At 38.2% G+C, this 26,877-nt stretch overlaps 1 protein-coding gene across 4 annotated transcripts in view; it reads left to right on the top strand.

Moving 5' to 3' along the window:
* The window catches only part of USP53 (ubiquitin specific peptidase 53), a 28,937-nt gene extending 2,931 nt beyond the window's left edge, over positions 1 to 26,006 (top strand). For all 4 annotated transcript variants that reach the window (XM_074542061.1, XM_074542063.1, XM_074542064.1 and 1 more), the window contains exons 2-16: positions 3,924 to 4,633; positions 6,334 to 6,426; positions 8,723 to 8,857; positions 9,909 to 10,022; positions 10,126 to 10,208; positions 10,514 to 10,619; positions 11,019 to 11,165; positions 11,682 to 11,831; positions 12,042 to 12,213; positions 12,829 to 12,978; positions 13,458 to 13,601; positions 13,973 to 14,699; positions 16,615 to 16,688; positions 21,513 to 21,624; positions 22,386 to 26,006. In XM_074542061.1, coding sequence (XP_074398162.1) covers positions 4,490 to 4,633; positions 6,334 to 6,426; positions 8,723 to 8,857; positions 9,909 to 10,022; positions 10,126 to 10,208; positions 10,514 to 10,619; positions 11,019 to 11,165; positions 11,682 to 11,831; positions 12,042 to 12,213; positions 12,829 to 12,978; positions 13,458 to 13,601; positions 13,973 to 14,699; positions 16,615 to 16,688; positions 21,513 to 21,624; positions 22,386 to 23,388 — 3,354 coding nt within the window. In that variant the 5' untranslated portion in view covers positions 3,924 to 4,489 and the 3' untranslated portion in view covers positions 23,389 to 26,006. The remainder of the gene's footprint in view (positions 1 to 3,923; positions 4,634 to 6,333; positions 6,427 to 8,722; positions 8,858 to 9,908; positions 10,023 to 10,125; positions 10,209 to 10,513; positions 10,620 to 11,018; positions 11,166 to 11,681; positions 11,832 to 12,041; positions 12,214 to 12,828; positions 12,979 to 13,457; positions 13,602 to 13,972; positions 14,700 to 16,614; positions 16,689 to 21,512; positions 21,625 to 22,385) is intronic.
* Positions 26,007 to 26,877: the final 871 nt, after the last annotated feature.

Raw genomic sequence — 26,877 nt, 5'->3', positions numbered from 1 at the left:
AGCACTGTGACAATACAAATCAGATTTTTGTTCAGTTAACAGAATTTGTCAATTTTAAATGACAACCTTTTGAACTGAGGAAAGCACTCCAATTCTTGCAGTGGCAAGTGGTTGAAATTTTGATGAATTTCATTCTGTTAAGGAGGAGACAGTAACCCCAGTCCTAATAATATTGGCTCATTGCAGAGAATGTTAGTGGTTTCCTATCACAGCTTTATTCCCTCATAATATATTTCATCGCTCTTCCTTGGCAAATTTTTTTGTCTTGTGTGTAAATTCCAAAGTTACATCAGTTTAGGAACTGATTTCCCAGAGTTGTCACTGTGTTGGGTGGGGTTGTCAGGCTCAGCACAGAGGCATGAACTGCAAGCAGGAGCAAAATGCTGTGTGGCTTAACAGCAACCCCAGCACTGGGCATGAGCAAGGTTTGCCATTAGTAATTTGTGCAGCACACTGAGAGTAGTTCCAAAGTGAAGCTGAGGAGATGTAAATAACTATTCTTTAGCCAAATTTCGGGGATAGAAGCAGTCAACAACTTTTGAACTTGTTGGCAGGTTTCCACTCAATTTGACAGAAGGGATAGAAGCCTCAAAGATGATTATGTACTTAGAAAGTGCATGAATAGAGGCAGCTGGCTGGAAGAGAGAGACCTTGTAAAATGATGTGAGGAGCAGAGTTGGCTTATGCCCCAGCTAGGGAGAAAACTGCATGAACTCAGCCATGAGGCAGAAAATTTTCAAGAGCCCAGGCATTGGTAGTTCCAGTGTTCACAGAGCCAACTGTTTATCCCATCAGTTTTATCTTGATGGATATCAGGGGTGCTTAAACCCAAATGTGCTTGTAGAAAGTGATTGTTTAGGCAAAATATCAGCTGCACTGATTTCTAAGCTTCTTTAGTGACACTGCTTCTTAAACTAAAGGGTCTGTGGCAGGCACAGCTACGTGCTGGGGTGTACCAACCAAGCAGGTGATAACGTGCAGGTCTGCTGACAAGTGCATTTGTTGTTCTGGAAGCTGTAAAGGCAAGTGCCAGGAATTTTTGACAGGCATGTGTTTGGTCCTGTAAGGCTGCACAGCTAAGGGTAGCAAGGTGCTTGATGAAATCACCTGTGACTGAAGAACAGGGACTGAAATTGGGCAAGGTGGAAGGAGTTAGGCTGGTAAATAGACATTGGTTTGAGAGCTTATAGCCCTTGCTTAGTGTCTTTGGTTGAGAACAGTTGTCCACAATAAATTCCTGTAGTCTGAAGGGTAAAAGTATTCCTTTCATTCTAAGCTGCTAAAAATCTTCTGCAACATGTCAGTAACACTGAGGGAAATAACTATTTTCCTGAAATACTGCACTCACTGTAGACTCAGTATGGTTCAATCACAGAAGCTTTGGGTTTGAAGGGACCTTAAAGATCGTTGTGTTCCAAACTTTCCACTAGACCAGGTTGTTCAGAGCACCATCCAACTTGCCCTTGAACACTGCCAGGGATGGGGCAGCCACAGCTGACTGATGGTCTGGGCTCTGTCACTCACACCTTAAAAAGATCTGGTAAACCCCAGTGGTTAATGAGTGCCACAGTACCCTTAGCAGCACTGGCTTACCACAGACAAGAAGTAGTCTTTAGGTCCTAATTATGGTGCTGTTGACCATTGAATTTAGGTTATGGGAGTCTGGTCCAAGTCCCTGAAAGTTAACCCAAACTCATGGGAGGTGAAGCAACCAAAACTGATCAGCAGCATCACTTCTCTGGTTTACAGAGCCAGCAGTGATGAGGACAGGTTTATCAGCAGAGCAATCAAGTTCTTGGTTTTTTTTTTTTCTTTTTTTTTTTCTTTTTTTTTTAAATTTTTTTTTCAAATCAAAACTGAGATATTTGTCCAATATAAATTTCAAACCAAAATGCTACTATAGCTTTCTCACCCTATGGAGAGAGAGGCTGTGATGACAAATTAATCCCATTGCTCCTGGCACCCTTGGAAGGCTCATCTACAGTGCCCCTCTTAGTGATGAATGAGAAGCCATGAACCTTAGTATTTAATGCAGTGGAACTTCTACATACGAAAACTGCAATTAATGTGTTCTGCAATTGATTAGAGTAAGATTGTGTGATAGATGGAATTATTTGTATTCACAGCTTTGTGGATGTGAAATTCAGCAGGAAGCATTTTAATGCAATGGGACAGTAATACAGAGCTAATCCAGAAACACTTTTTCATTAAATTCTTGCACTGAATATTTATAGCTTTTCCTCCCAGCCAGTTCAACAGCTAAATGCTTGGTGCATGGAGTGTTGGTTGTAGGGCATCCTTGAAATGCAAGAGAAAATTACTTCCTGCAAGTTCTTAGTAAATGAATGCTCTTTGTCATTATCCTAAATTGTTCTGGATGAGCTCGTTTCCAAAACAGATTGTATATTTCTAATAAGATCTGAAGCTGGTAGACATTTCCAGCTACGTTTTCTTTTCCTATCCTCTTTCTGGGTTAACTGAAGTGAACATAAAGAAAACAAAATTGTTACATGATGTTCTGTCAAGGTCGGTTTCCAGCTACATTTCAGACTCCTTGCTCAGCGCTGCCACAAATCACACTTCCTATCTCCAGTATTATTAAATCAAATTACTTACGGGTGAGATACAGTAACATCAGTAAACAAACAGAACTCATCTGATTATTCATGGGGCAAAAGAGACTTTTGGCTAGGTTCCAGTTATCGATTTTATTTTTCAATACAAGCAAGTGCCAATGTTTGTCTTAAATAAAGGGGAATGGTTTTAAGGGTGCAAGAATTCCTCTGGGTATTTTTGGAAGCCACATATCCCAGCTGTGCAGCATTAGAGAGCTGTAGAGTGGTTTTTTGTGAATGTGGTGTTGCTTGTTCTGAGCTAAGTTCTCTTCCAGTTTATACAGTATTCCAACTACACAATTAATTTTTGTCTTTTAGTACTCCTCATTAATCTAGCTATGCTTACCCTGTGGAAAAAACTGTAGTGAGAAGCTGCAGGTTTTGAAGCATACTGATGTGTCTTTAGTATCTTGCATGCTTGTGAAATCTAAGGTGAATATCTCTGTTGAAATGTGATGCCCAAATTTTACCCCCTTTTTTTTTTTTTTCCTTCTTTCTTTCCCACACATGTAACCTCAATTGTGTTGGTTTATTTAAATTTATTCTGTTCTGTTCCACCCAAATGTTTGTGTGGGTGATGTAGTAATGCCAAACAGACAGAATAATCCATTGTTGTGCGAGGATCACGGCTTGGGCTGTACATGTGGTTGAGGGGATGTTCTGGAAATGGACTCATTTAACCTTCAACATGCTCCTTCAAGAGCTGGACAAACAACCCTTATTGTTGCAATTTGAAAATCTTGGAATTGGAGCAGTGACCAGAATGTTCTTGCCTTGCTGCTAGCACTGTTTTTCTGGCTGCTTTGAGAATGCAGCCAGGTTAATGACACATTTATGTAGTGTTTGGTAGGCAGAAGAAACTTCTGAAAGCTGAGTACTAGCTGACAATCCATCCATAAAATTGAAATAAAAACCAGCTTAGCTTTTTGAGTGTTGAATAAAATGACTTACTTCTTGGTAATGTTTTTATTAGACTTGGAGTTTCAAAGATTGAATAACTCATGTATTATATGGTCTTTTTATAAGCTGTTGCAGGTTATTAGGAGAATCTTTACAACAATTTTATTTTGATCCTTAGAGATGTGTAAGAAATTAGAAGATAATAGATTATGATAGATAAAATAACTTTTATGGCTTAAAAACAATTATTAGGTGGGGATGTTTTCTTCTCTTTCCTGGCTACTTCATCTTGCTTTTAGATTTAGAAATTGTTTTAGCCATGATCTTTTTTTTTTTAATTTAGAAGCTCTTTAACATTTTGGATTTTTCTTTTTTTTTTCAATAATTTCTGTTTTTTTCTTATTTCAGGTTCACTGGAAAGAGAATGCAATAAGCATGACATCTTCTAAACTGGAATATATTTCATGGGTTACAGTTAGAAGTAAAAAGAAGATGGAACAAAATGAGAGAACAGAAGTATAATACCTGACAAGAACTTTCCAGTCCTGTGATATATACACACACACACACACACATAAACTTTCAATATAATACAGCTAATGATTTATAGTAATACTTCATTGATATCCCTGGAAGAAGTCAGTTACTGTGCAACTTGCTTAACAAGAACTTGTATTCTAACAACCTTTAACATGTTTTAACCTTAACTGGACACCTTTATTTATTTATTTTTTTAAGACTGAAGGTTAAAAACATTGTCCAGCTGTATTTTTACTGGGAGACTGCTCCTGAGGGATGGCTCACAGCTGCTCATGGAAAATGGACTTAAGCCCATGAATGGTTACAACTGCACAGAGTTGAATGGAATGCCATGACTTTAGAAATATTATTGTAGAACCACCTTCTTTGCCTTGCACCCGTCATATCCTTAAATATTCAAGTGTGAACATTGTGATTATAAACTCTAAAAAATAATGGCATGGGTGAAATTCCTAAGAAAACCTGGGGGTAACCTTGGAAAAGTTTATCAGCCTGGAAGTATCCTGTCCCTGGCCCCTACAAAAGGCTTATTAAATGAACCTGGACAAAACAGCTGCTTTCTTAATAGTGCTGTTCAGGTAGGAAAAAACTTCATCTATTAAACATTTTTTGAGTAGGCTTTCCGGAGTGTGTGTGGGAAATAAAAATGGCAATTGTAGGAATAAGACACTGTTATGAAGGTAATTTTATTCAGCATTTAGCTGTATGTAGTTGAGAGTTTTAATATTTTGTTTTGCACAAAATTTCATTTGCATGCATCAAAAACTGTCCTTTTGTATTTTAAAATGTAGGAGTTAGAACTTTAAAACTTTCTTCTTGGATTTTAGAAGTAATGTTTCTGTCAAGCATAGCAAAATAACTTCAAAAATTTATATGACATTTTTTTTATGTGGGGCAACAATTACTGCTTGTATTGACTAGGACACTATTTTTATGAAGATCTCATTTTCTCAGAATTAGCAGATGAGCAAGCCTGTGATGCTGGGATATATCAGAATATGCACATATAGTGAGGGCTTTGATTCTAATCTTAGGAAATATTTGTGGAATTAGAGTAGGAGATACTGTTGATACCCAAGAAATAAGACTTGGAATTCTTCTAAGAATTCTACCTTCTAAGGTACTTCTTTTAATGCTCAGATTTTGGATCCGAATGTTTTTAAATTGTATCCAGAATGATTTCTCAAACTGGCAGAGGACTTAATAGACATGGACTTCCTAAAGTCTTCCTAAAAATTGGAAGACTTAAAATTGGCATGGATTTAAAACTTGGAGATATGAGAGGTATAGCTATGTGGTGTGTGTAGTGGCTGTATGTATTTCAAATAAAATTGTACTGTGGTTTTAGTGGAGTGTTGGCTGTTTTGCATCCAATGGGAGCAGCATGACCTATATTCTCCTGCAGTTCTGCTATTTTCACTTAGGTGCCCTAAAATGAAGCCCTAAGTAATTTTTAGTTCTACTTTCAGACAATCCTACAATTCACAACCCAGTGCTGTTTATCAGGCAGGGGCAGATGGTTGGTGACTGCCCTTTTACAAGGAAGAATGTGTTCCTTTCTTTTCTTTTAACCTCTGCTCCACCTTCAGAACTGAGCTTTGGACTTTCGGTTTCCAACACATCCTATTTCATTTTAGCTTTTATATTTATAGATAGGATATCTTTTCCCCCCGTGAATTTGCAGCTGCTGTCTTACTGTGCCTCTTGACAACTCATTTTTAGGGGTTTTATTTTTATTTCTTCAATGGACAACTTTATGAACTGCTTTACTTCATGTGTACCCAAGACATTAGATATTGAAAGCAGTGGGTGTAGCCAAGCTGTTATTACATTTTTGTGGGATATTTACCCAAATGAGAGTAAGCACCAGAGTTATTTTGATCTGTGGAAGAACAAATGTATTTCAGCAATCATTTTGATAAGAGACTGTAAGAATATCATATAGGACTTAACTCTTATGTAGAGCTTTAAGAAAACTGCTGCAGTCCCTGTACAGGGTTTGCATTGCTGCTTGTTTCCTTGAGAGTACTTTAGCTCTTCAAAATACATTGTGTTAAAAAGTTTAAATTTAGACAGATCTAAATTTTAAGTGCTGAATGTAAAACTTTCATTTCCACCTCTGTAAGTTACCAAATAATGGAAAAAACCCACATTTCCTGCAGCAATGTTGATAGTTAAGTTGTATGGTATGTGAAATAAAAAAACTATTAAAATCTACTGTACGTTGTGCAAGCAAAGAACCTTCAGAACTGATTACTGATTTTCTTTGTTTTTATAGGTATTATGGCAACTTGACATATTTCGACGAAGTTTAAGAGGTTTAACTGGACATGTGTGTCAAGGAGATGCCTGCATATTTTGTGCTTTAAAGGTAGATGAAAAATTCTGGAAAAATCGTATTTCACAATGAGGGAAAACCAAATTAAATTATTTTTTTGGAAGTGTGTGTCTGTATCATACCTATCCCTGGGTGACCAAGTAATTCTTTTTGTAAAGAAGCAATTTAGATTTAAGGACATTTTTAACAAATGTTTGTTAGAGAAATATTTTCTTGTATGTAAAGAAATTTTGCAGGATTCTGGAGTTGGTTAGAATGGCATAAGTTATTTTTTTAACAATGTATTTGTGATATTTAACTCCATGGCCTATGTACTCACCTCAAAAAAGAATACTTAAATTATTTGCTAGGGTCTGTCCCCTGCTGTTCTGTACACTACTGGTTTTGCTTTCTTGGCTCTTTAAGACACTGGTTGAGTAATTCTGTTTGTTCTGTGTTCAAAATCTTGGACATGTGAATTTCCATGCAATATATACACTGGATGAGGATAAACAGTGGCTTGTTTGTGACTTGAGTGGATTTTTTGGTTGGCTTGGGGTTCTTTTTATGCTCTTAGGCTATTGAAACCCTTCTTATATGTTTAACAATGAAGGATATTTTATCTCTGTCAGCTTCTCCTATGAACTAAAAGCATAGCCAGTAAATTCTGGAACTTGGACTGTGCAGGCCACTAAACTGAGCATACCTGTCTGCACACCTCCTTATCTGTACTGCTTGTCATTTTTTTTTTTTTAGCTGGACATATAAAGCTATGTTGCATAACAAAAAATGACCCAGCAGCTAAAATAAGGAGTGATAAATGCTTTGAAAGCAGATCTGTTAAAAACTTCATTTTGAATGTTTGCATGGAGATAGCAATGGCTGTAATTTTTGTCAGTAGTCCCTGCTTTTTGTTTTGAGAGGAAAGATTAAATACTTGAGAGACACCCTGGAATGCATCATGGTTAAAACAATACTTTTTGTTAGCAGTGAAACTTTGCTGCTCTGTTTTATCTTTGCCTTCTATCCAACAGATTTTAACCATAGGAAGCCTATGTGAAGAATGCCTATCCTTATTTATGTTTTACATGGCTTCTCCTGACTTGCTTTGTGTTTAGTCTCTTTGGTTCTTTCTAAAGTTTGACTTAGAGTTCTTGACTGGGGAAGACACCTTTAGATATCTGCAAATCTGTAATTCATTTAATAGCTTTTAACTTTCAGTTCTTTCAGAATCAACCTCCTTTACTTGCTAAATGATGAGCTCACTTGGATGGATATCCCTGCCAAAAAGAAAAGTAGCAGCCAGCTCTCTTCTGGGAAATGAATTAAAAACCAAGTGCAATTTATTATCATGTCCCAGAACTGCAGATATTGACCTTTTCTCTTGTGTTGTGTGCACTGGTTCACCACTGAGCTAATTTCATAGCAAGGATTATTGGCATTCTATCTAATTTATGGGAGGTTTATAACTTTAATAAAGGTATAGTCCCCTCCTAAGCAGTAAATATCACATTATTTAGTGAATCATGAGTGGTATTACATTATGCCCTAAGAAATATACTCTGTCTGTAGACATGAGATAGATCTGGATGAACTGCTATTCCAGGGGCCAAATTAAAAAAAGCTGTATAATTACAGAACAGGGCTTGTGATGCCTCTGGGAGCTCAAGTCAATCACTTTAAGTTTTGTATTTGTATGTTGTTGTTCTACAGGTTCAGTGTTTAGTTTGGTATCAAAACTTCTTGTAGAGGAATCAGCAGAATACAAATGCAGTAACTTGAAAACAGTAATTTCGAAATTTATGAGCATTATTGAAGTTGGAGGGAGAGATCCACGCTTATTGATCGGCATCTACTCCACTTTATTCATCAACCAGGCACCTTTTATAACAGTGTTAATTCACTTCATGCATATTGCAAAATCTGAGCTCCTGATAGGCTGTAGAGAAAACTTCAGCTCCTCCTTTTGTTTACAATGCCTGAAGTTTGTTTATTGAAACCAAGATCAGTGTTCCCACCATGATATGAAAGGTTCTCAAAACCTTCATATCTATTCCCAGACTGGCTGTCTGCTCCCAGTAGCAGCCAAGGACAGAACGGTCTGAGAATCTTGTTGTTTATATAAAAGGTGGCTGAGAACCTTAATTATTTACAGAATCAAGCCTGAGAAAGGCTGCTTTTTCCCTTAGCTGAATACCTTCATGGCCTCTTTCTTTAAGCCATGCTTGAACCAGGCTCTCCACAGAGCATTATATTTATAAACATTTCACCTGTTTATGCAGGAACTGATGCATTTGTGTAGAAGCACAAGTGGTTAATGAAGCTAAGTCAGCTCTGCATTTGCTCCTAGGCCATCTTTTCCCAGTTCCAGCACAGCCGAGAGAAAGCCCTCCCGTCGGACAACATGAGGCACGCCCTCGCCGAGAGCTTCAAGGATGAGCAGCGCTTCCAGCTGGGCTTCATGGATGATGCAGCAGAATGCTTTGTAAGTGTCTTCATCTGAGTTGAGTGGACTTCTAGTAGAGTTAGTTTAGGGGTTTTGTTAGGATTTAAATGACATAATCCTGCTGAGCTTCTTTATGCCTGTTTAGGGTAACAGGCACATGGAGCAACAGTGTCAGGTAAGGGAGATGGAGTACTTGATGGAGTACTCTTGCATTTGTTCCATACTTTGCTCCCTTAACTTCATAGCTGATGATGAACTCTGAGTCACTCTCCAAAATATTTTGATGGAGAGAAAAGTTGTCTTCTCAACTTTTCTCAACTCAAACACCTATGGATTTGAATATATTGTCTGTTCCTCGAAGTATTGGGTCACCAGCTATTGAAATACAACTGGCCAGGGCATTGCAGAATTCTGCTGCAGAAGAGATTTCCATTGTCTTAGCCAAGAGTGAACAAATACTGCAAGATTTTCCTGTAGTTACTTTCTGCTTCAGTGAAGTGTCTTACTGAAAAACACAAGCCACTGCTGTGACCTTTAAAGGTGACTCCAGATGTCACAGAACTCTGCTAAAGAAAACTTCCTAAGAGCTCCTGTGTTAGACAGTGAAAATGTTCACCATGAAACACCTGCAGTATTAACATTCAGACATGGATTTGAGGGCAGGAAATATGGTTGCTGTTTCAGTTACTTTTAGCTTTGGACATCCTTTGGGAGTATCCACAAATTATTCCTACCTGCTAGAGGTTTCTTCACATATGTAGGAAAATCCAGTGCAGAACTCCTGAAAGAGGCTATTTGGGATCTTGCAGTCATGAAAGAGAGCCTCTTATTACTGTTCCATCTACTCAAAATGCATTTGGACTCCTGAACTAATCATCTGTCTGATCTACCTGAATAGATTCACTTCTTTCCTTTACCTTTGATATTTTTGACAAAAAGAAAAAATGTCCTTGCTAATTCAGAGGACAAGCTCATTGCAGCCACAGCATTTTGGAGCCAAGGGGCATAGTTGGAGTACTCCATTGTAATGGTCATCATGTGTTCTAACTTCATCAGTTCAGTTTACATTTCTATTGTTATTTCTTTTTAGGAAAATATCCTTGAGAGGATTCATTTCCACTTAGTGCCAAACAGTGAAACAGATATGTGCACTTCGAAATCCTGTATTTCTCACCAGAAGTTTGCTATGACCCTGTATGAGCAGGTCAGGCCTTCATTTGATTGGTTTATCAAATACCTTGTTTTCTCTTTCCTTAGCAAATTAAAGCAAAAGTTGTTTTTGTTTTTGTTTTGTTTTCTTTTTTTAGTGTGTGTGTCGCAGTTGTGGAGCATCATCGGATCCATTGCCTTTTACGGAATTTGTGCGTTACATTTCCACCACAGCCCTGTGGTAAGAGCTTTTATTCTTGTTACTCATTTTTCTATATGCACCCTTCTAATAATATGCAAAAGCATGCCCAGCTTTTAAGTGTTAAAAATCAATATGGATTTTTTTGGTTGCAATGTGCTTTTGAAATACTGTTCAAAAAACAGCATTTGGATTTCAAATCAAGATGTAGAGAGGTCTTGACAAAAAATTTTGCATTTCTACTGTTTTACTACTGTGTGTCTTCTTTTTAGTTATACAATACAATTAATTAAAATCTGTTACTCTTTAGAAGGGAGATCCATAGGTATGTAATTTATTTTTTGCAGTAATGAAGTAGAAAAAATGATGGAGAGGCATGAACGTCTCAAGCCAGAAATGTTTGCGGAATTGCTGCAGGCAGCAAATACTGCTGATGACTACAGAAAGTGTCCTGTAAGTAAAAAAAAATGTTACATGACTTGGGGATACAAAGGAGAACTTTTTGGGATGTGAAATCAGGCCAGAAATATTCCTCTACAAGCAGGATTGAGCTGCTGCTTCAGAGCAGCCAACTTAGGGCAAAGAAAGCTCTTACATTTATGTTTTATTGTTCCAGTTATAGAGATTTGTTTTGAGGTGCTGATTAAATATAGAAGGTAAGCTGTAGTCTTCATCAAAGTGTTTTTATGATGAAGAATGTTATCCTTTAATTGTTGGGAACAAACACCATAACTAAATTTTGGGATTAAAGACATTGCAGAGTTGTTTCTTTGAACTAATTCTTGTGTAGTGACTCACCTTTGGACACTTTTGTTTTCCTTCCCATCATGGTTTTTTTTTCCTTTTTTCTAGAGTAATTGTGGTCAAAAAATAAAAATTCGTCGTGTTCTTATGAATTGTCCTGAGATTGTCACCATTGGTTTGGTCTGGGATTCAGAACACTCTGACCTGACAGAAGAGGTTATGCGGAATCTGGCAACACAACTTTATCTTCCAGGGGTATCTGACCTAAAACTTACTCTTGGCTTTTTCTAGAATTTCATTTTACTTTTTATTTTATGTATACGTGAATATATAAAAAATAGAGATACTCATATGTATTTTTTATAAGCACGACTTAACTTGACATAAAGTTTATATAAATATATGAAGTTTATATCTACTTTTACAGTTCTTTATAGTGTACTGCTGTGAGAGGAAAAGGTCCTGTTGGAAGTGTTTTGTCCCTAAGTACAATGATTAATCTAGGAGACTTCCTCATTGAAAATCTAGGAATATCAATTTGAAATCTGTGGAATTATTCCAGAGCATTAATACTTTACTCTTTCAAACACAAAAAACCCCAAAAAAGTCAAAGTAGACATAATAAGTGCAAAAATAGTATTTATGTTCAGGAAAAATTGTATAATACAACAGGACATTAAGTAACAGTTGTCTTGGTGAAATGCTAGCAGTAGGTCAGGAAATTGAGGCTGTGTTTTGCACGTGTTTTAAAATATGTAATCATTTTTACAGCTGTTTTATAGGGTTACAGATGAAAATGCCAAAAACAGTGAGCTCTTCCTGGTGGGAATGATTTGCTACACGAGCCGACATTACTGTGCCTTTGCCTTTCACACCAAGAGCTGCAAATGGGTGCTGTTTGATGATGCTAATGTCAAAGAGGTAACATGATCTGATTTTTAGCCCTTACAGTGCTAGTTCTGTCTTTTTTGTTGCCATTTATGCAACCCATTGTGCTAAAATGTTGTATCTTCATGTACATTTGGAATTAGGCAGTTGGTGTCTCTTGCTTAATGAATTACTCTTTCCATATTTGGGTTCAGCACTGTTGATAAAGTGTTGGGATTTTGTTTTTTTGGTTTTTTTTCTTAGATTGGAACAAAATGGAAAGATGTGGTGTCCAGGTGCATTCGGTGTCACTTCCAACCATTGCTGCTATTTTATGCTAACCCAGATGGCACAGCTGTGTCTCCAGAAGATGCACCAAAGCAGATTATTCACTGGTCTCAATGCAAAGCAGCAGGAGGAAATGGGGAAGACCTGGGTAATTAGATATATGGGATTTTTTAATAACAGTTTCAGCTGTATTTCTGAAATGGGCACTGTAATGGAGAAAAAATGGATTGGCTGCTTTGTTCTGAAATCCTGTTATCAATAATTATCCAAAGAGTCTCAAAAGAAGAGATTAGTGTGTATACTTAGTATTAGACCTGTTAATAAGGGGATACAAATTGAGACTAATGGGTAATGGGAAAAAGAATCCAGTCTTTTGGTTCTGTAATTTGTACTGCTGTCTCAGGTTGGCTTTTTTAATTTCATGCTAAGCATAACTTACAAGGAACCTAAATAAAAGGCAAATTGCATTTGACATGTTATTCTTCACAACAAGTGCAGCAATAGAACATAGATTACTTCAGGCAGCAAAGAATTGAGAACCCTGTTTCACTGTAGGCTACAACTATAAATATGGCAGTATATAAAATAATAGAGAACCTTATTGCCTAGTCTGTTGAAATGTAGTGTGGTTTTTGGTGATGTTTCTCTTCTGGCTTTTTAATCCAGAATGAAAAAGCTGTCTCTCTTTTTAAAATTTATTTATATAGTAGAAATTTAAATTAGGAAGCTTTTTATTTCTAAAGAAAAATATGTTGTTTCATAGGATTTGAAAAGCATTTGGCTGCTAAATCAGACCACGTGAAAGAGAATGGAATTGGAGATTCCACTAATCAAAGGAGTAATAAAAAACTTCAGCCAGATAATCCAGCATTCACTAGAAGCCATATTCAAGCAAGTGGTGGTAGAGGTCCAGGTGGGTATTCCTTACTACCACCCCCAAAAAGCCAAACCAGATGTGTTTTATATGAAACATTTCAGCTGATAGCATTTCAGGGGGGTTCTAACCTCGGGACTATTTCTAAGGGAAAAAATTCCATCACTGACTCAGTTGTTATTCAAAGATTTTCTCAATGTTTAAGTAATATCTTAATATCTGCCATGGAATGTTAACTTTTCCAGAGAGGGCTGTCAATGCAGAATATTTATTACCTTTGTTATGCTTTAACTGCAGTGGCTTTTGATATCAGCATGATTTCTAGTCCTGGATGTAAATGGACTTGATCTTATGGTTGGAAAGAAATCTCACACTTCTAATCTGTGTCAAACAATTCATTAGTCAGTTTAAGTAGTCCTAACACTAAAACCTAAATCTTACTCCATAAATATGTTTGTGTGCTTTGGTGGTGAATTGACTTTTGAGCAAGGATGTTTGACAAGAAGTATTTTTTGCAGCCAAGTTAGGATACAGTGAGCAGAAGGACAGACTGAAGGATTTATCCAGAGAGTGTGCCCAGAAAGCTGCTGACATGAAAAACTTGACATCTGTACGGAAAGATGCAGACAGAGGACTAAGGAAAGAGTCTGGGAGACAAAGAGGTACATTTTAAAAATATAACCAGAGAACCAATGGATTAAGTAACTTTTAGCATCAATGCTGCTTGTGCAGATTTTTTTCTCCTTTTAAGAGACCACACTGTAAGATCACACTTTCCCAGTTTTCAGTATGCTAAAATACATACTGGATTTGTAGAGACACTGTAACAAACATTTAACAATATCAGTTAAATGACTGCTTCCTCCCTGGAAGTGTTCAAGGCCAGGTTGGATGGGGCTCTGGTGGGAGGTGTCCCTGCCTGTGGCAGGACAGCGGGAACATTGATGAACATTGAAGTCCATTCCAACACAAATCATTCTATGAAACATGAATGAGAACTGTAATGGAAGTTTTTTCCTTTTGTTCCTGTCAGACTTGGTTGGGGAAGAGCGTTCCAGCGCCAAGGCAGGGTCTCCTCCGGTCGGCAATGGGCTGAGGCTCTGTGCGGATCCGCGCATCTACGGCAGCCAGGGAAGGGGCCCCTACAGGCACGAGAGCCAAGCACCTCAGCAGGCAAAGCTTTCTGCACATGGGCTTGGATCAAACAAACCAGAACCTTCTCCTGCAGGGGACAAAGCAGTGACAAGGATTCGGAGCGATGGCGTCACTGGCTACGATACGGACACCAGCCAAGACTCCAGGGACAAAGGAAGTATGAGGAGCAGGAGTAAAGGTTGGAAACCAATGAGAGAGACACTGAATGTAGACAGCATTTTCAGTGACACTGAGAAGAAGCAGCACAGCCCAAAGCACAAAGCAAACCTGAGCAGTAAATCGAAGCACGAAAAGGAGCGGGGCTTTAACCACTGGCCCAAGGAGAACCAAATGCAGAAGGGTTTAATGACTATCTATGAAGATGAGACAAAACAGGATACAGGAAGTCGAAGTTCACTGGATTCTGAGGGAAAAGGGAATGCTGAAAAAAGCAAGGGATTTACAGAGAGAAAAATCCATGGTGATAACTGGCAAATTCAGAGGACAGAATCTGGGTATGAAAGCAGTGACCATATCAGCAACGGCTCTGCAAATCCAGACTCCCCTGTTATTGAAGGAATCAATACAGCAGATGCCAAGAACGTGAAGGAAAGTGCTTCCTGCAGGTAATGCTAGTTCTCTTAGAGCTTGCATAGGTTGTATTTATGGAAAAATAACCTGTTCTAACGTTTGTGTGTTCTTCAAAACCAAACCATCCAGGAAAACATGCATTGAAACTTGCTTGAAGTCAGGTATGTGGAAAGCTAAAGTGTATCTAGAAATAAGGGTGTGGGCAATTAAATGTTCAATCTACCTTCTACTCTGGTTCTCTTTGGGAGGCACTGAGCCAGTTACTGAGGCACTGAGCCAGAACTGCTAAGCCCTGCTGAGGGGCAGGGTGTGTTCATTTGTAGTAATTGCTACACTCCTTTACTTACAAGATTTTAGACTGTGTGTAACTTTCCATCTGCTGTGGAATAATACAGTGTCCCCTTTAATCACACCTGTAACATTGGTTCAGGCCCTGACAAGGAGATGGGAGTGGCAGCAGGTGAATTTTGGGTGCTGTTACCAGTCCTAGTGCAGAAATTCAGTTTTCTAGATCACATCAGATATGTATTGAACACTTGGTAGTTGATTGACCTGTCTGAAATAAATCTTTGCTGAAAAGTGTAAAGTTACTAAAACTGGTTGGACTTGATGATCTGAAGAGGTCCATTCCAACTGAAATTTATGTGATGATTGAAATAGGAAGTTATAATCCTTCCACATGCAGTTTTCAGTATTGTGTATCTCAAACTGTGTGTAGACTGCAGATCCTTCTATAACCCATTCTTCTTTCAAATCTAATTTGCATACATTAAATGGAAGAGCACAGTTGGGAGCCCAAGCCCAACTCTCTTTGATAGATCTGATTTGCTAGATCCAAGGACATTTTCAGATGTATATTTTCATGGCAACTTATTTCACAGGAAAAGAGAAAGGTCAAGGCCCTTTCATATGCTGCTATTTGCCATTCTCCCCTTTGTGCCTCCCACCAAATTGTACAAAATCTCACTCTGAAAAACCTGATGGGCTTTCATTAGTTAATGACATAATTATGTATAAAGCTGCTGCAACTCATGGTTGTATTATCAGTGTTTGATGGTTGCCTCAAACAGTGATTTTGGACAGTTGAAACTCTCATTTTAAGCATGCCCAAGAGACAATGGGGCACCCAAATGTATCATTTTGTGAGAGAGAAAATGATAAATTTCTAACAGTGTAGTTCATTAAGAAGCTGCTTACATTGATGTTTCAACAACAATGTCAAAGAAAGAAAGAATCATACTTTATCAAAATACAACTGACTTCCTGGGACTTCCAGACTTGCTTTATATGACTGGTAATTTCAACTGGCTGGCAATACCTACTAGTTCCCTGCTAACCTTTCAGACTCTGTCTCATAAACCCCCAAAAATACAAATCAATTACTTGAAAGTCCTTTTAGAAAGTGGAAATATTACTGTTTTTCATTCCTCAGATTTCTTTCAGTATTTTTCTTGTTTTTGTGTTCTTTTAATAAAAGGATTTTTTTTTAAATTGAACTTTTGCCCCCATCTATCTTCTTCCCTGCCTTACTCCTGTAGAAGGTAGAAATTGGCAGAGTGTTTGTCAGCTTCTTATCTGGATTAGTAATGCATGTTTTCTGCTTATCTAAACCAGCAAGATTTAGTAAATCCTCTGATAATTTTTTTTCCCTCTCCTTTTGTGTTTGTAGCTGTGATCTTCCAGTTCTATTCCACTTTGAGGGGAAAAAAATCCAATGACAATCCCTATGAACGAGATACCAAGTGGCAATCAAAACTTGAAATAATATTTGTTACCAAAACAAAGAATTAATAAATAGCAAATTATCAAATTAGGAAAATGGACAAGATGGAATGCTGGTTAAGAGGTCACACTTAAGATATTTATACCTACAAATAAATTGGATTAGGTGACCTGTGGTGTCTGTTTAACAGTTTCAATGCTGTAATCACACATGTGCTTCTGTTGCAGTGAACAGAGCTTGCCAACCAAAAAAGCTGACAGTGTGGTACATTCAGTACCCCAGCAGAACAGAAGCTTCCATGGTAAGAACCCATCTAAAAATGAAGTTTTCAAAAACTATTGTAGATATACCAGAATTTCTCTTCCCCCCCAGCCCCAAACCCCAAAAATCCCTGCCAGAGATGACATGGTCATTTGGCTCACTCCCTGTGGTTTCCCCAGAAGCTTCTCCAGGAGATTTCTTGGTGGAAATCCTAAGCAAGACTTGTTTTTAAATGTCTGGGTGGACTGTGGCACCATTTGTTTTCCTCCTAGATATGAAGCAGTATCAGGAAGAAACACTTGTAATAAGGAAGTCTACTTCCTTTTACATACTAATATGTCTGCTAGGGTTTTAGAAAGTTGATAAATGCCTTGGCATATAAATATTATAGGTCAGCCTGAGGCCAGCCAAAATCATTATCTGCCGTTGTTGAAACAATGGGAGGGTGCTTGTACAAAGAGGGGCAATAAATATTAGGCCACTTCCTCAGGAAACATTTGATTTTTATAGATATCATACTTCTTTTCAAATAATGTATAGTATAGTTTCTCCTAGGACTTAAAGTGGGGGTGGGGGTGTTGCCATGCCACTTCTACCTTCTCTGTCCTTTTTCTAATTTTGTTTTTAGTGCTGAAAGAAAAGTAATTTCATATTTGCTTATTTTGACAACCCAAAACAAGGAAACAAAAAAAAAAACCCAACCAAAAACGAGTAGCATGGAATGCAAAGATCTGATTTGCATGAGGTTTATTCTGCTTTAGTCCTGTACTATGCCATTTTTATCAAACACAGCTGGATAGGAAAAAGGGGAAAAAAACCCAGTGAAAAATACTTAAATACTCTTTAGGTATTAAAAATGAGTGGGTTAAAGCAATGAATTGTTCTTAGGAGAGAGTATTTAAGATTACTTAAAGCTTTCAACATGCATCCTACATTTTTTTAAAAAAGTATAGTGATTCTATGTGATCCTCCAAGATACCATAAGGAAATTGATGATAGGATCCCATGTATTCAATTATTCTGATTCAGTAGATAGTTGTTAAATAGCTTCTTATAAAAATTGCATGTATTGAGCTCCATTCTGGAAAATAATAATTCTAATGGAAGTGACCAAAAAGAGATGTGAAGAATTTGATAATTTTACATTTACGTGAGGTTAAGAATTCATTTGGACTCAGTTTTTGGGTTGTGAAAAAGTGTGTCAGGACACCTTTAGCAAGGACAACAGCATTTGTCATTTACAGGTATCAGTACATTACCTTGTGTTCCACCTCTGAGTATGATGAACTCTCAGAAAATAGAACTTTAAAAAACAAATGCTCAGTCCTTTCTGAGAGAGGAATGGAATGTAAGAAATCTTTGTTAGGCTCTCATGGCAACTCCAAAAAAAATGTCGGAGTGGTTTTCTTGTGTGGAAAACTTCTTATGGAAATAATGTTGGACTTCTAATTATGCCCACTGTTTGTATAACTGTGCTTTAGCAGCTCCTTGTTTTTTACTGGAGCTGAATGAGGTTACTGTTCAGCACTTGTGGAATCCTGCCCCTGACTTAACCAAAATAAACTTATTGTCAGAACATTATAAAGATGGAAACACTGGATCACATGGTGGTTGGGAGAGCAAGTGGCTGCTCCTTACAGGGGCAGTTAGCAGTGGATAACTGTAATACTGAAACAAAGGTCCCACAAAGCCAATCCCTAAATTGTGTGGTCAGATTTTGGCAGGAAAATGTAAATATTGAGTAAGCAGATGTAGTATCCATTATTTATATTAATCACTTTGTGTTTATAAAGTTTGGAATCAGTGAGCTGAGGAGGCAAAATTCTTTGAGCATGAAAAATCTGAGACATGAGCAGTGTGAGGGCAAGATTTCCAACCTCATGTTTTGCAAGTTAAAGAAAGATTATTAATTTTGATGGTTTTCCCATTGTTTTTTAATGGTTTTCCCATTGTTCAGTTCAACAGCATGTGCCAACTCAAACTGAAATCTAGAATCATTCTGAAGATCTGGTTAGTGTGTAAGAAGAAGCCAAATTGCCTTTGCTTATGTGTCACATCAGAAAACCCCACAAACCAACCACAACTCAGGAAGACAGCTCATATGCTTAGGAAAACGGAACATTTATAGTAATAACTTAAAACATGCAATTGCTCTTAAGGAGATCCAGTTCTTACCCTTATGTGCAGTCAATGTACATTAATGTCACATTTTAAGACATGAGTAGAGAATTAAAGCTTTGTAGCTACTTAGTTTACTTACCATGAAAGAGAAACAAATAAAGGCTTTACTAGGGTATCTTCAAATGATAAAATAAAGATACCTATGAAAGGTTTTGGAGCTGAATGTTGCTCCAAAAGTAAAGTTTCTAAAATAAAAGGATTTCTTTTTACTTTTTAAGAAAGATTGCTGACTGTATTTCAGAGATAATACTGCATTTTGGATAAGTTATAACATATTTACTTCCTTGACTGAGAGGCTGTTATTCCACATTTCCAAAACTTCCAATAAGTTTGCCTGTTATTTCAACTGAATACAGACAATATCTGGGCTAAGAGAGAGAAATTTGCCCACAAATATTTGTTACAATAAGTATTCTGCTTTGTTGCGGGGTTTTTTACTGACAGCTTAGAAAATCTTAAAAAAAATTCCAGGAAGCATGCAGTTAAAACCCATAAAGAGGAAGCTGAATTTAATGTGGAGTCGAGTTTTTGTTGGAGGTTTCCATTGGGGTTTTGTGTTTATTTTCACTTCGGATTTTTTTCCCCACAGAAGCTGGATGTGGTAGATTTTTGCACATGTTCTGTCTGTGTAAATGGAGATATATTAGACAAGACCTTGCTGGTCCTGTCTGTGGGCCTAGTGCTACCTGTAGAATGGATGTTCATCTCTTGAAAATCTGGATTGACTACCCAGCTGTGCAAATAGATGTCTGTAAATCTTAAAAGCAGACTGGTTTATATATCAGGACACAATTACCTTTCGTTCATTGCTCAGCTCTTAATGACCCATTGATAAGGATGCTGGGCTCCAGCTGAGCAAGGCTTGTGTATATCATTTTTAGATTTGCAGAGGACATAGAGCCAAAATTCCCAATCGAGCCGGCGGCTGGTTTTAGCCGTGCATGGCTGTCCTGTCAGCAGAAGGAAAAGAACACATCTATTTTTAATTGGGCTGGAATTCCGCGGGCACGGAGCGCCTGGCACGGCTGGATGTGCCTCTGCTGCCCCCTCCCGGCTCCTCCGGGAATCGGGATTGCGGGAAATCATCCCGGCCGGCGGCAGAATGAAACATTTCTGTGTGAAATCCCACCTCAGTGCTGGTCAGCTCTCTGCTAGGCAGCTCTGTGGCACACAGGCTGTTTTGAACTCTCAGGTGAATTACTTGTGCCTCGCATGAGCTCATTAGTAAGAATATTTTCCCATAAATGTTATTTCTAAGGTTGTGGTATTGTTTATTATGACTTTTTTTTTGGCAGAATGAAACATTTCTGTGTGAAATACCACCTCAGTGCTGTTAGCTCTCTGCTAGGCAGCTCCGTGGCACACAAGCTGTTTTGAACTCTCAGGTGAATTACTTGTGCCTCGCATGAGCTCATTAGTAAGAATATTTTCCCATAAATATTATTTCTAAGGTTGTGGTATTGTTTATTATGATTTTTTTTAAAATTTTTTTCATCTCAAGACTTGAGGAAAGCCATATGGTGGCTTTGTCTCTTGAGCTGTGTGCTGCTTTAGCCTCTGCTACCTGTGTTCTTGTGAAAGATTTCATGTCTTTAAAAGTCTCACATCACCTAAACATAGGGCAGGTATTGACCCTCAAAACAAGTGTCACCCAACAGCAACACCCACGGTTTTCACTTCAGTTCTGCTCTGTTGTTGGGGTTTTGGCTCACATGTTCACGAGTCTAAAGACTTCCAAGACTTTAAATATTTAAAACTTAAGGAAATAACAAGTGAAATAGGTGTAGCAGTTATGAATGTAGTCCATACACCGCCAAAATAAGCCATTGTATTAATAATAATAATAATGATAAAAATAAGAAGCCATTCCTTTGAGTGACTTCAGAGCAGGTGACTGATACTAATGGGCTAATCATGGCATTAGGAAGATTTGGAGTGTCTGTCTCCAAACAAATAGACTGCTGCTTGTCACTTGCCAAGTGAGTGGTTTATGCTGTGTGGTGTTGACACGAACACTTCAATGCTTCCTTTATTTCCTGCTCACTAGGAGCTGCCTTGCTCAGAACTTGTGTATTTTCAGGGAAGGATTCTTTGCCTGGGAATAAAAGGAGCTTGAGGAGTGGGAGTGCAGTAGTGCTGGCCCAGGCACTCAGTGCTGTGTGTTTGGGGCACGTGGGTGACCGTGCTCTTTGTCTGCCTTACAGCCTGCTCTAGGGTTGGAGCTGCTAAAACCCACAAACAGAACAACCTAAACCACCCCCAGTCTCTGCAGTGTTCATTCTGTTTAATTATTGTAATACATAATGAATTTTTAGAAGTCATAGTTTTATTTTGTCATTTAAATGACTTTGGATGTTTGAATAAACATCCTTTTAAGAAAAGCTTCCTTTGAAAATGTGCTTTTACCCAGATTAAATATTAAGGTGATCTTGAAAATATGTCTACAGGACTTCAAAATTGTGATATTACCTATTTCCTGGTAACAAGAAAATGCAGAAAATTTCCTCCAGATTTTAAGATCTGACCTTCTGTGCAGATTATCTTCAAAACGGTTATTTTGATTAATCTCAAATCTTGAAAGAGATTGTCCTGTTGTATTTTCTTTGTTTCTGTAATCTCTGAGGTATTACAAAGAAGGAATTGGATTTTACATCTGTTAACTTTGAAATATTTTTTTTTCTAGCCCCAGATTTGAGGAAAGACCAGATCAATTCTGAAGTTAACTACAGACCTCATCCTCATGTTGGTTTCCCAACAGAATTACATTTGCAGGTTCCCAGTCCTCCAGTAAAGAGGTAAGCAGTACTGGCATATTCTTCTGTAATAGTTTAAGAAATACTGATACTGATTTCTGTTATGTTACAATGACCAATATTAAGCATTGACAAGTTAAAGCACTCAATATTTTTGACAGGCAATTCCTTTTGAATTGTGCATAATTGATGGGTCTAAACTCTGTCTTTAATTTTGATGCTGACCATGTCACCAATTGGCTTAGATGGTTTGAAACCATCTTACCAGAAACAGAGGGATTTAATATTTCCTGTTTGGAATTTTATGCTACATGCAGTAATTAACCAATTTGTGATTAGTGCAGTCACCCCATAAAGCTTTGAAAGATTTGTCTGGAAGGGGGAAAAGAGTTTTTGTGTTTAGAAGCTACTGCTGTATCTTGTTGTTCTAATGTGAACTCTTAAGTGCTCAATATCTCCTAAAAATGAAGAATGTAAATACAAATGTATCAACTTAAAGTAGCATCCAGTATTTGAAAAAGGATGTATCAGAGTCACAAGGACGTTTAGAAGACAGTGGAGTCCTGAATGTTGAAGGAATTTATCTTACCTTCTTGGGGCACATTTACATTTCAAATGCAAGGAACTCTGGAGTAATTTAATACAACTCCAAGGGCTGTATCCTATTGAACAGATCCTAACTCTCTTGTTGGTTTGAATATTTCAGCAGTTTTACCAATAGTGTATTTGAAAAAATCCCTGTTATCTGAGCCTTTTCATATGTTTTTATGGATACTCACATCCTGTGTGGTTTTGTATTTTAGAGTTGAAATGCCTGAGACCAACAGGAAATTTTTCCCATCGTCAGCTCTGCAGCCAGCTGTCAAAGAGATTGTGAAGTCAGACAGCAGGAGCAAGGCAAGCGAGCCGAGCCCTTGCGAGTGGCTCCACGCAGAGAGGTTGGAGAAGCTGAACGTGCCGGTGTTCTGTGCAGACAGCGTGCCCCACCCCTTCCCAGACAATGCCTGTGGCAGGAAGCCCATCCACAGCGACTTTCCCCCTCCTGCCCAGCTGCAGTCCCACCACCCAAGGAGTCTGTCCCATCACACTCTGGGCCCCAAGGCGGGGCTGGCGCCCTGTGCGCCTCAGGGCCTGCAGGAAATCCCGGCGGTGCCGCCCAGCCCTCCCGGTGAGCACATGGGGCACCTGCTCCGGAGGGCAGATCCCCTCTGGGTGCCTGAAGCCGTGTACCAGAACGTTCCTCCCCCCTTACCCCCAAAGAAATATGCTCTGAGCACTTTGGCAGGATCAGAGAATAACTCGCTAGCAGATGTGAAATCAACGGAAGCGTTGCGAAATAGTCCCTTGAGGCAAACAGGTGCACCTTCAAAGTCTGCAGCAGAAGCAAGTGCAGTCCCAGCTGAACAAAGGCTCAAGGAGCCCTTTCCAGGGAACGAAGTGTTTGTTCATAAACCGGATTCTCCGCCTCGCTTATCAGTTAATGAGTTCTGGACCGTGTCTGAGAACATGCTGAAGAAAGGATCTCGCCACACGGGACCCAGCCCTGCCTATGCGGATGGGAACGACAACGTGTCCCTCACCACTTACTTCTCAGTAGACAGCTGCATGACTGACACCTACAGGCTCAAGTACCACCAGAGACCCAAGCTGTATTTCACAGAGAGTGGAAGCTTCCAAAAGGAGAAGCATTCTCCAGCAGCTGCAGTAGATCTGAATGCCACATACCCCGCCACTCTGGAGCCCAGGCATCCCACCCCTGAACAGAGGTACAAGGCAAATGCAGAAGGAATACACTGCAGTCGATAGGTTCTTCAAGAAGCCCACACCTTGATGTGACTTCAGCATTTCATGATGTCTGTAAAGGGGCACAACCTCAAATTCTGTGTGTGTGTGTGGTAATCAGGTACCCAGCTGGCTGTACTTGCTTAGGAGTTGTGACTGTTCAAACAAATATATGCAAATAGAGGCGAAGAGAAGAGGTGCTAAACTTGTGGTTCTTGGATTTGTTACTCTAGTTGCCTTAATGCTTACCTCTGTTACTCAGCTTGTCTTCTTCACTTTGTATCCATGTGGTCCCTTGGGCGTGCACAGCTGGCAGCAGTGGGATCAGCTGGATGTCACTAACTCTGTAAGAAGATGTGGTTAGCTGCAGTGTGTGAAGTGTTCCTTCAGGCTGTGGTCACTGTTCTTACACTAACAAAAGGGAGAAGCATGCTACCACAACTAATGCAGTACATGAAGTCATGACAGAGCAGTATTTATCCTCAGAGGTAGCAGCAGGTGACATGGTTTTTTCAAGCGATGTCTCTCGGAGTCTGTGCTTTCACAAACCTTCAAGTGTCTTTAATGCAAGTTTACCCAGAGGATTTCTTTTTTATTTGAAAAGCCTTAATAATAATACTTCTTTAAAAACCATTTTGGTTTGCAAGTGTTAAATTAGACTTTCAAAGGGAATTGAAGTAAACTGCAGTAATGCTTTCCTATTAATACCTCTGCTCTGTTAGTGTTCATTTTTAAACACGTTTATCAGATTTTTTCCTTTAAGCTGTATACTTTAACTTATTAAATTTAACTTCCTATGTTACAAACCAGTATAACAGAATAGGATGCTAATTTTAAATACAAACTTATGCAACTATGACAGATTAATTTTGTAACATTTTAGAAGTAATTCCTACTTACGTTCAGTTCTGACTTATTCTACAATTGCATGCCAAGTCAATGCTGCTATTTATTAAACTTCCCTTTATTTTCCAGGTTCATGGGGATCACACATTTTGACCTTTTTTTTTTTTTTTTCCATTTTTCTTTTTTTTTTACCAACATGTTTTCCCATTTGGATCAGTCCTACACGTGGATATGGTCTGCATTAGCAGGTCAGGCTGAATGTGCAGCCAGACTGGTGGCTAAGGGAGCATGGAAAGAACAGGTTCCTCTTTCTCTGCTCTATCACTCTTCTCCAGTTTTGGCAGCTCTGGAATTTACCTTGGCTTTTGTTAACCTGACTTTTCTCAGTAACAAGGAGGAACATTTATTTGGCTTGTATCTGTTTAGATAAATCAGTGCACAGAATCATCTACTGAGTGCTGAGGCAGCATAGCAAAGCCTGGCACAACCTAAAAAGGTAAAATTTTTCCATTATTCACATTGGAGTGTTAACTTGGGGTGCTGCTGATTACACCTAAACATCAATGCCTTTTATTATGAAAATAATAAGAAATCAGAAAAGCTTTTTTTCATGTTCCTAACCTTATGTACATGTGTTTTAGTGATTCAACCAAATCATGGCAATTGTTTAGCACAATTATCCAAGGTAAACAGTTAAACAGTAGTTTTGGTTATTCTGTGGCAAGGTCAGGTTTTTTTTTTTTTTTCTTTTAAGTAACATGTACCTTACAGTAGAACTGGAACATGATATATATGCAACAAACCAGGTATCTCAGATTAAACTTTCTACCTTCTTGATCAAAATTTGTTGTAGCACTTGGGGAAAAAATGAATTCTAGAATTTATAGTGAAAATACTATGCATGTTTCTGTATGGCTGCTAGTAAACAGCAACTTAAACAATGATCCTTTTGTAGGAAAACAAATTGAATACAGAAGAACACTAAAAATGTAAGAACTTGGGTGATTCCTCTTGTAATATTTTTAAGAGAGATTTCAGAACCTGTAAATTAAACTTTTCTAGTTCACCTAGCCATGTTACATAATATACATAGCCAGTTAAGTGCAACTGTCCTCTAATACCTGTGTAAAAACCAAGATTATTGGAATTTGTAAATAATGTATAATTTGTAAAATTATGTTTTGCAAAAAAACAAACAAAAAAAAATCTTGTATTTGAAATGACAGTATTTTTATGTATGGATAGCACAGCAACAACTGTGAATGATGTTAGAACACTTATTTTTAAACATGCATAGCAATGTTGATACTTCTGTACCACGAGCAATATGAATGCCTCTTACTGATACCAATGAACTCTGCTCCCAGTAAGCACAACTGGTAAACTCCTCTCTCCAGTAGCTGCAGTAACTTAGGTGTACTTCAGTTTCCTTGCTTAGCTTGGAGCAATCTCACCAGACAGCTTCCTCTGTGACCCATGTTTACCAGGTATTTCATGATTAAACAGACAGCTAATCAAGGCACCTTCATTTTTATATTTGCCTCTGCACTCCATGTATGTATGTATGTAATATTTGCTAACTAATATGTGATAACTCGTTTTAACTTACCTAGGGTGCCTATTTATTTTTTTATAAATGTCCCCTCCCAGCTATAGATTTGTATAAGAGCCTAGACAATTTTTGTAACAGTAAAGAAATTAATGAGTCTTGTAATTAATATATTTTTCAGTCTTTAGGAATATTTACTTGTAAAGTTCTACTTGTTCAAAATATCAAGATAAAAATTTAAAATCTTTATTGTCTGTTCTTTTTGTGTTTCTTGTTTAAAAAAACCAAAAAAAGTTGGCTGTCCAGAACTAGATTTTTAACGTGACAGATAATGCTGCTAACTGATGGTTCAAAGTTTTTGTGGAGATGGTGATCTGGTCACCTTTTCTGAACAGGAAAATTCATCTTCTGAAGTATTTGTACATAAAGCTGTTAAATAGATTAAACTTTTTAAACAGCTATGAAATGCATAAAGCCATTTTTATACCATAATCCCACAGATTTGGTGACAAGTGATTGACAGATTCATGGGATACCTTACTGCCTTTACTAGGGATAAGCAAAATTCACCTGGATCTCTGTGCTTAGGAGCTCCATGTGCCTATGGAACAGCTGGAGCACCAGCCTTAAAGTTTTCTGAGATAAGCAAAACCTTTCATGTCAGATCTGGCTGAAGGAGAAAACTAAATTAGTGGAAAATAGCTTGAAATTCAACTTCCTAAGCTTTAATAGCCTTTAAACCTCACCTGTCTCCCTCGTGAAAAAAGAAATGCAGTAACATTACAGTCTTTTCCCAATAGGTTGTTCCCTGGGGATTTCACTTGTGATATCATGCCAGAAGGGGGATAAAAAAAGGTAGTGAATGTAGTGAGCTTGTCTTTTTAATGCCTGATAGGAAAAACTGCAACTCCCATTGTGGTGGTTGTGAGAATGCAGTCACAGCTCAGGGCTCCTGTGCACCCTGAGCCAAGATCTCTGAAACCACCCTGCCCTCACAGGAGCTGCAGCCAGGATGGGAAATGCCAGCAGGGCACAGCATCTCTGTTCCTGACACATGGAACAAACCACTGCCAGCAGCAAAACTGTCTTCACAATTGAATAAAAATAAAAGAAAGAGC

Source organism: Zonotrichia albicollis, chromosome 5 (genome assembly GCF_047830755.1).
Source record: "Zonotrichia albicollis isolate bZonAlb1 chromosome 5, bZonAlb1.hap1, whole genome shotgun sequence".
NCBI classification, from domain to species: domain Eukaryota; kingdom Metazoa; phylum Chordata; class Aves; order Passeriformes; family Passerellidae; genus Zonotrichia; species Zonotrichia albicollis.
The sequence above is the reverse complement of the archived record's forward strand: the minus strand, read 5'-3'. Positions and strand labels throughout refer to the sequence as shown.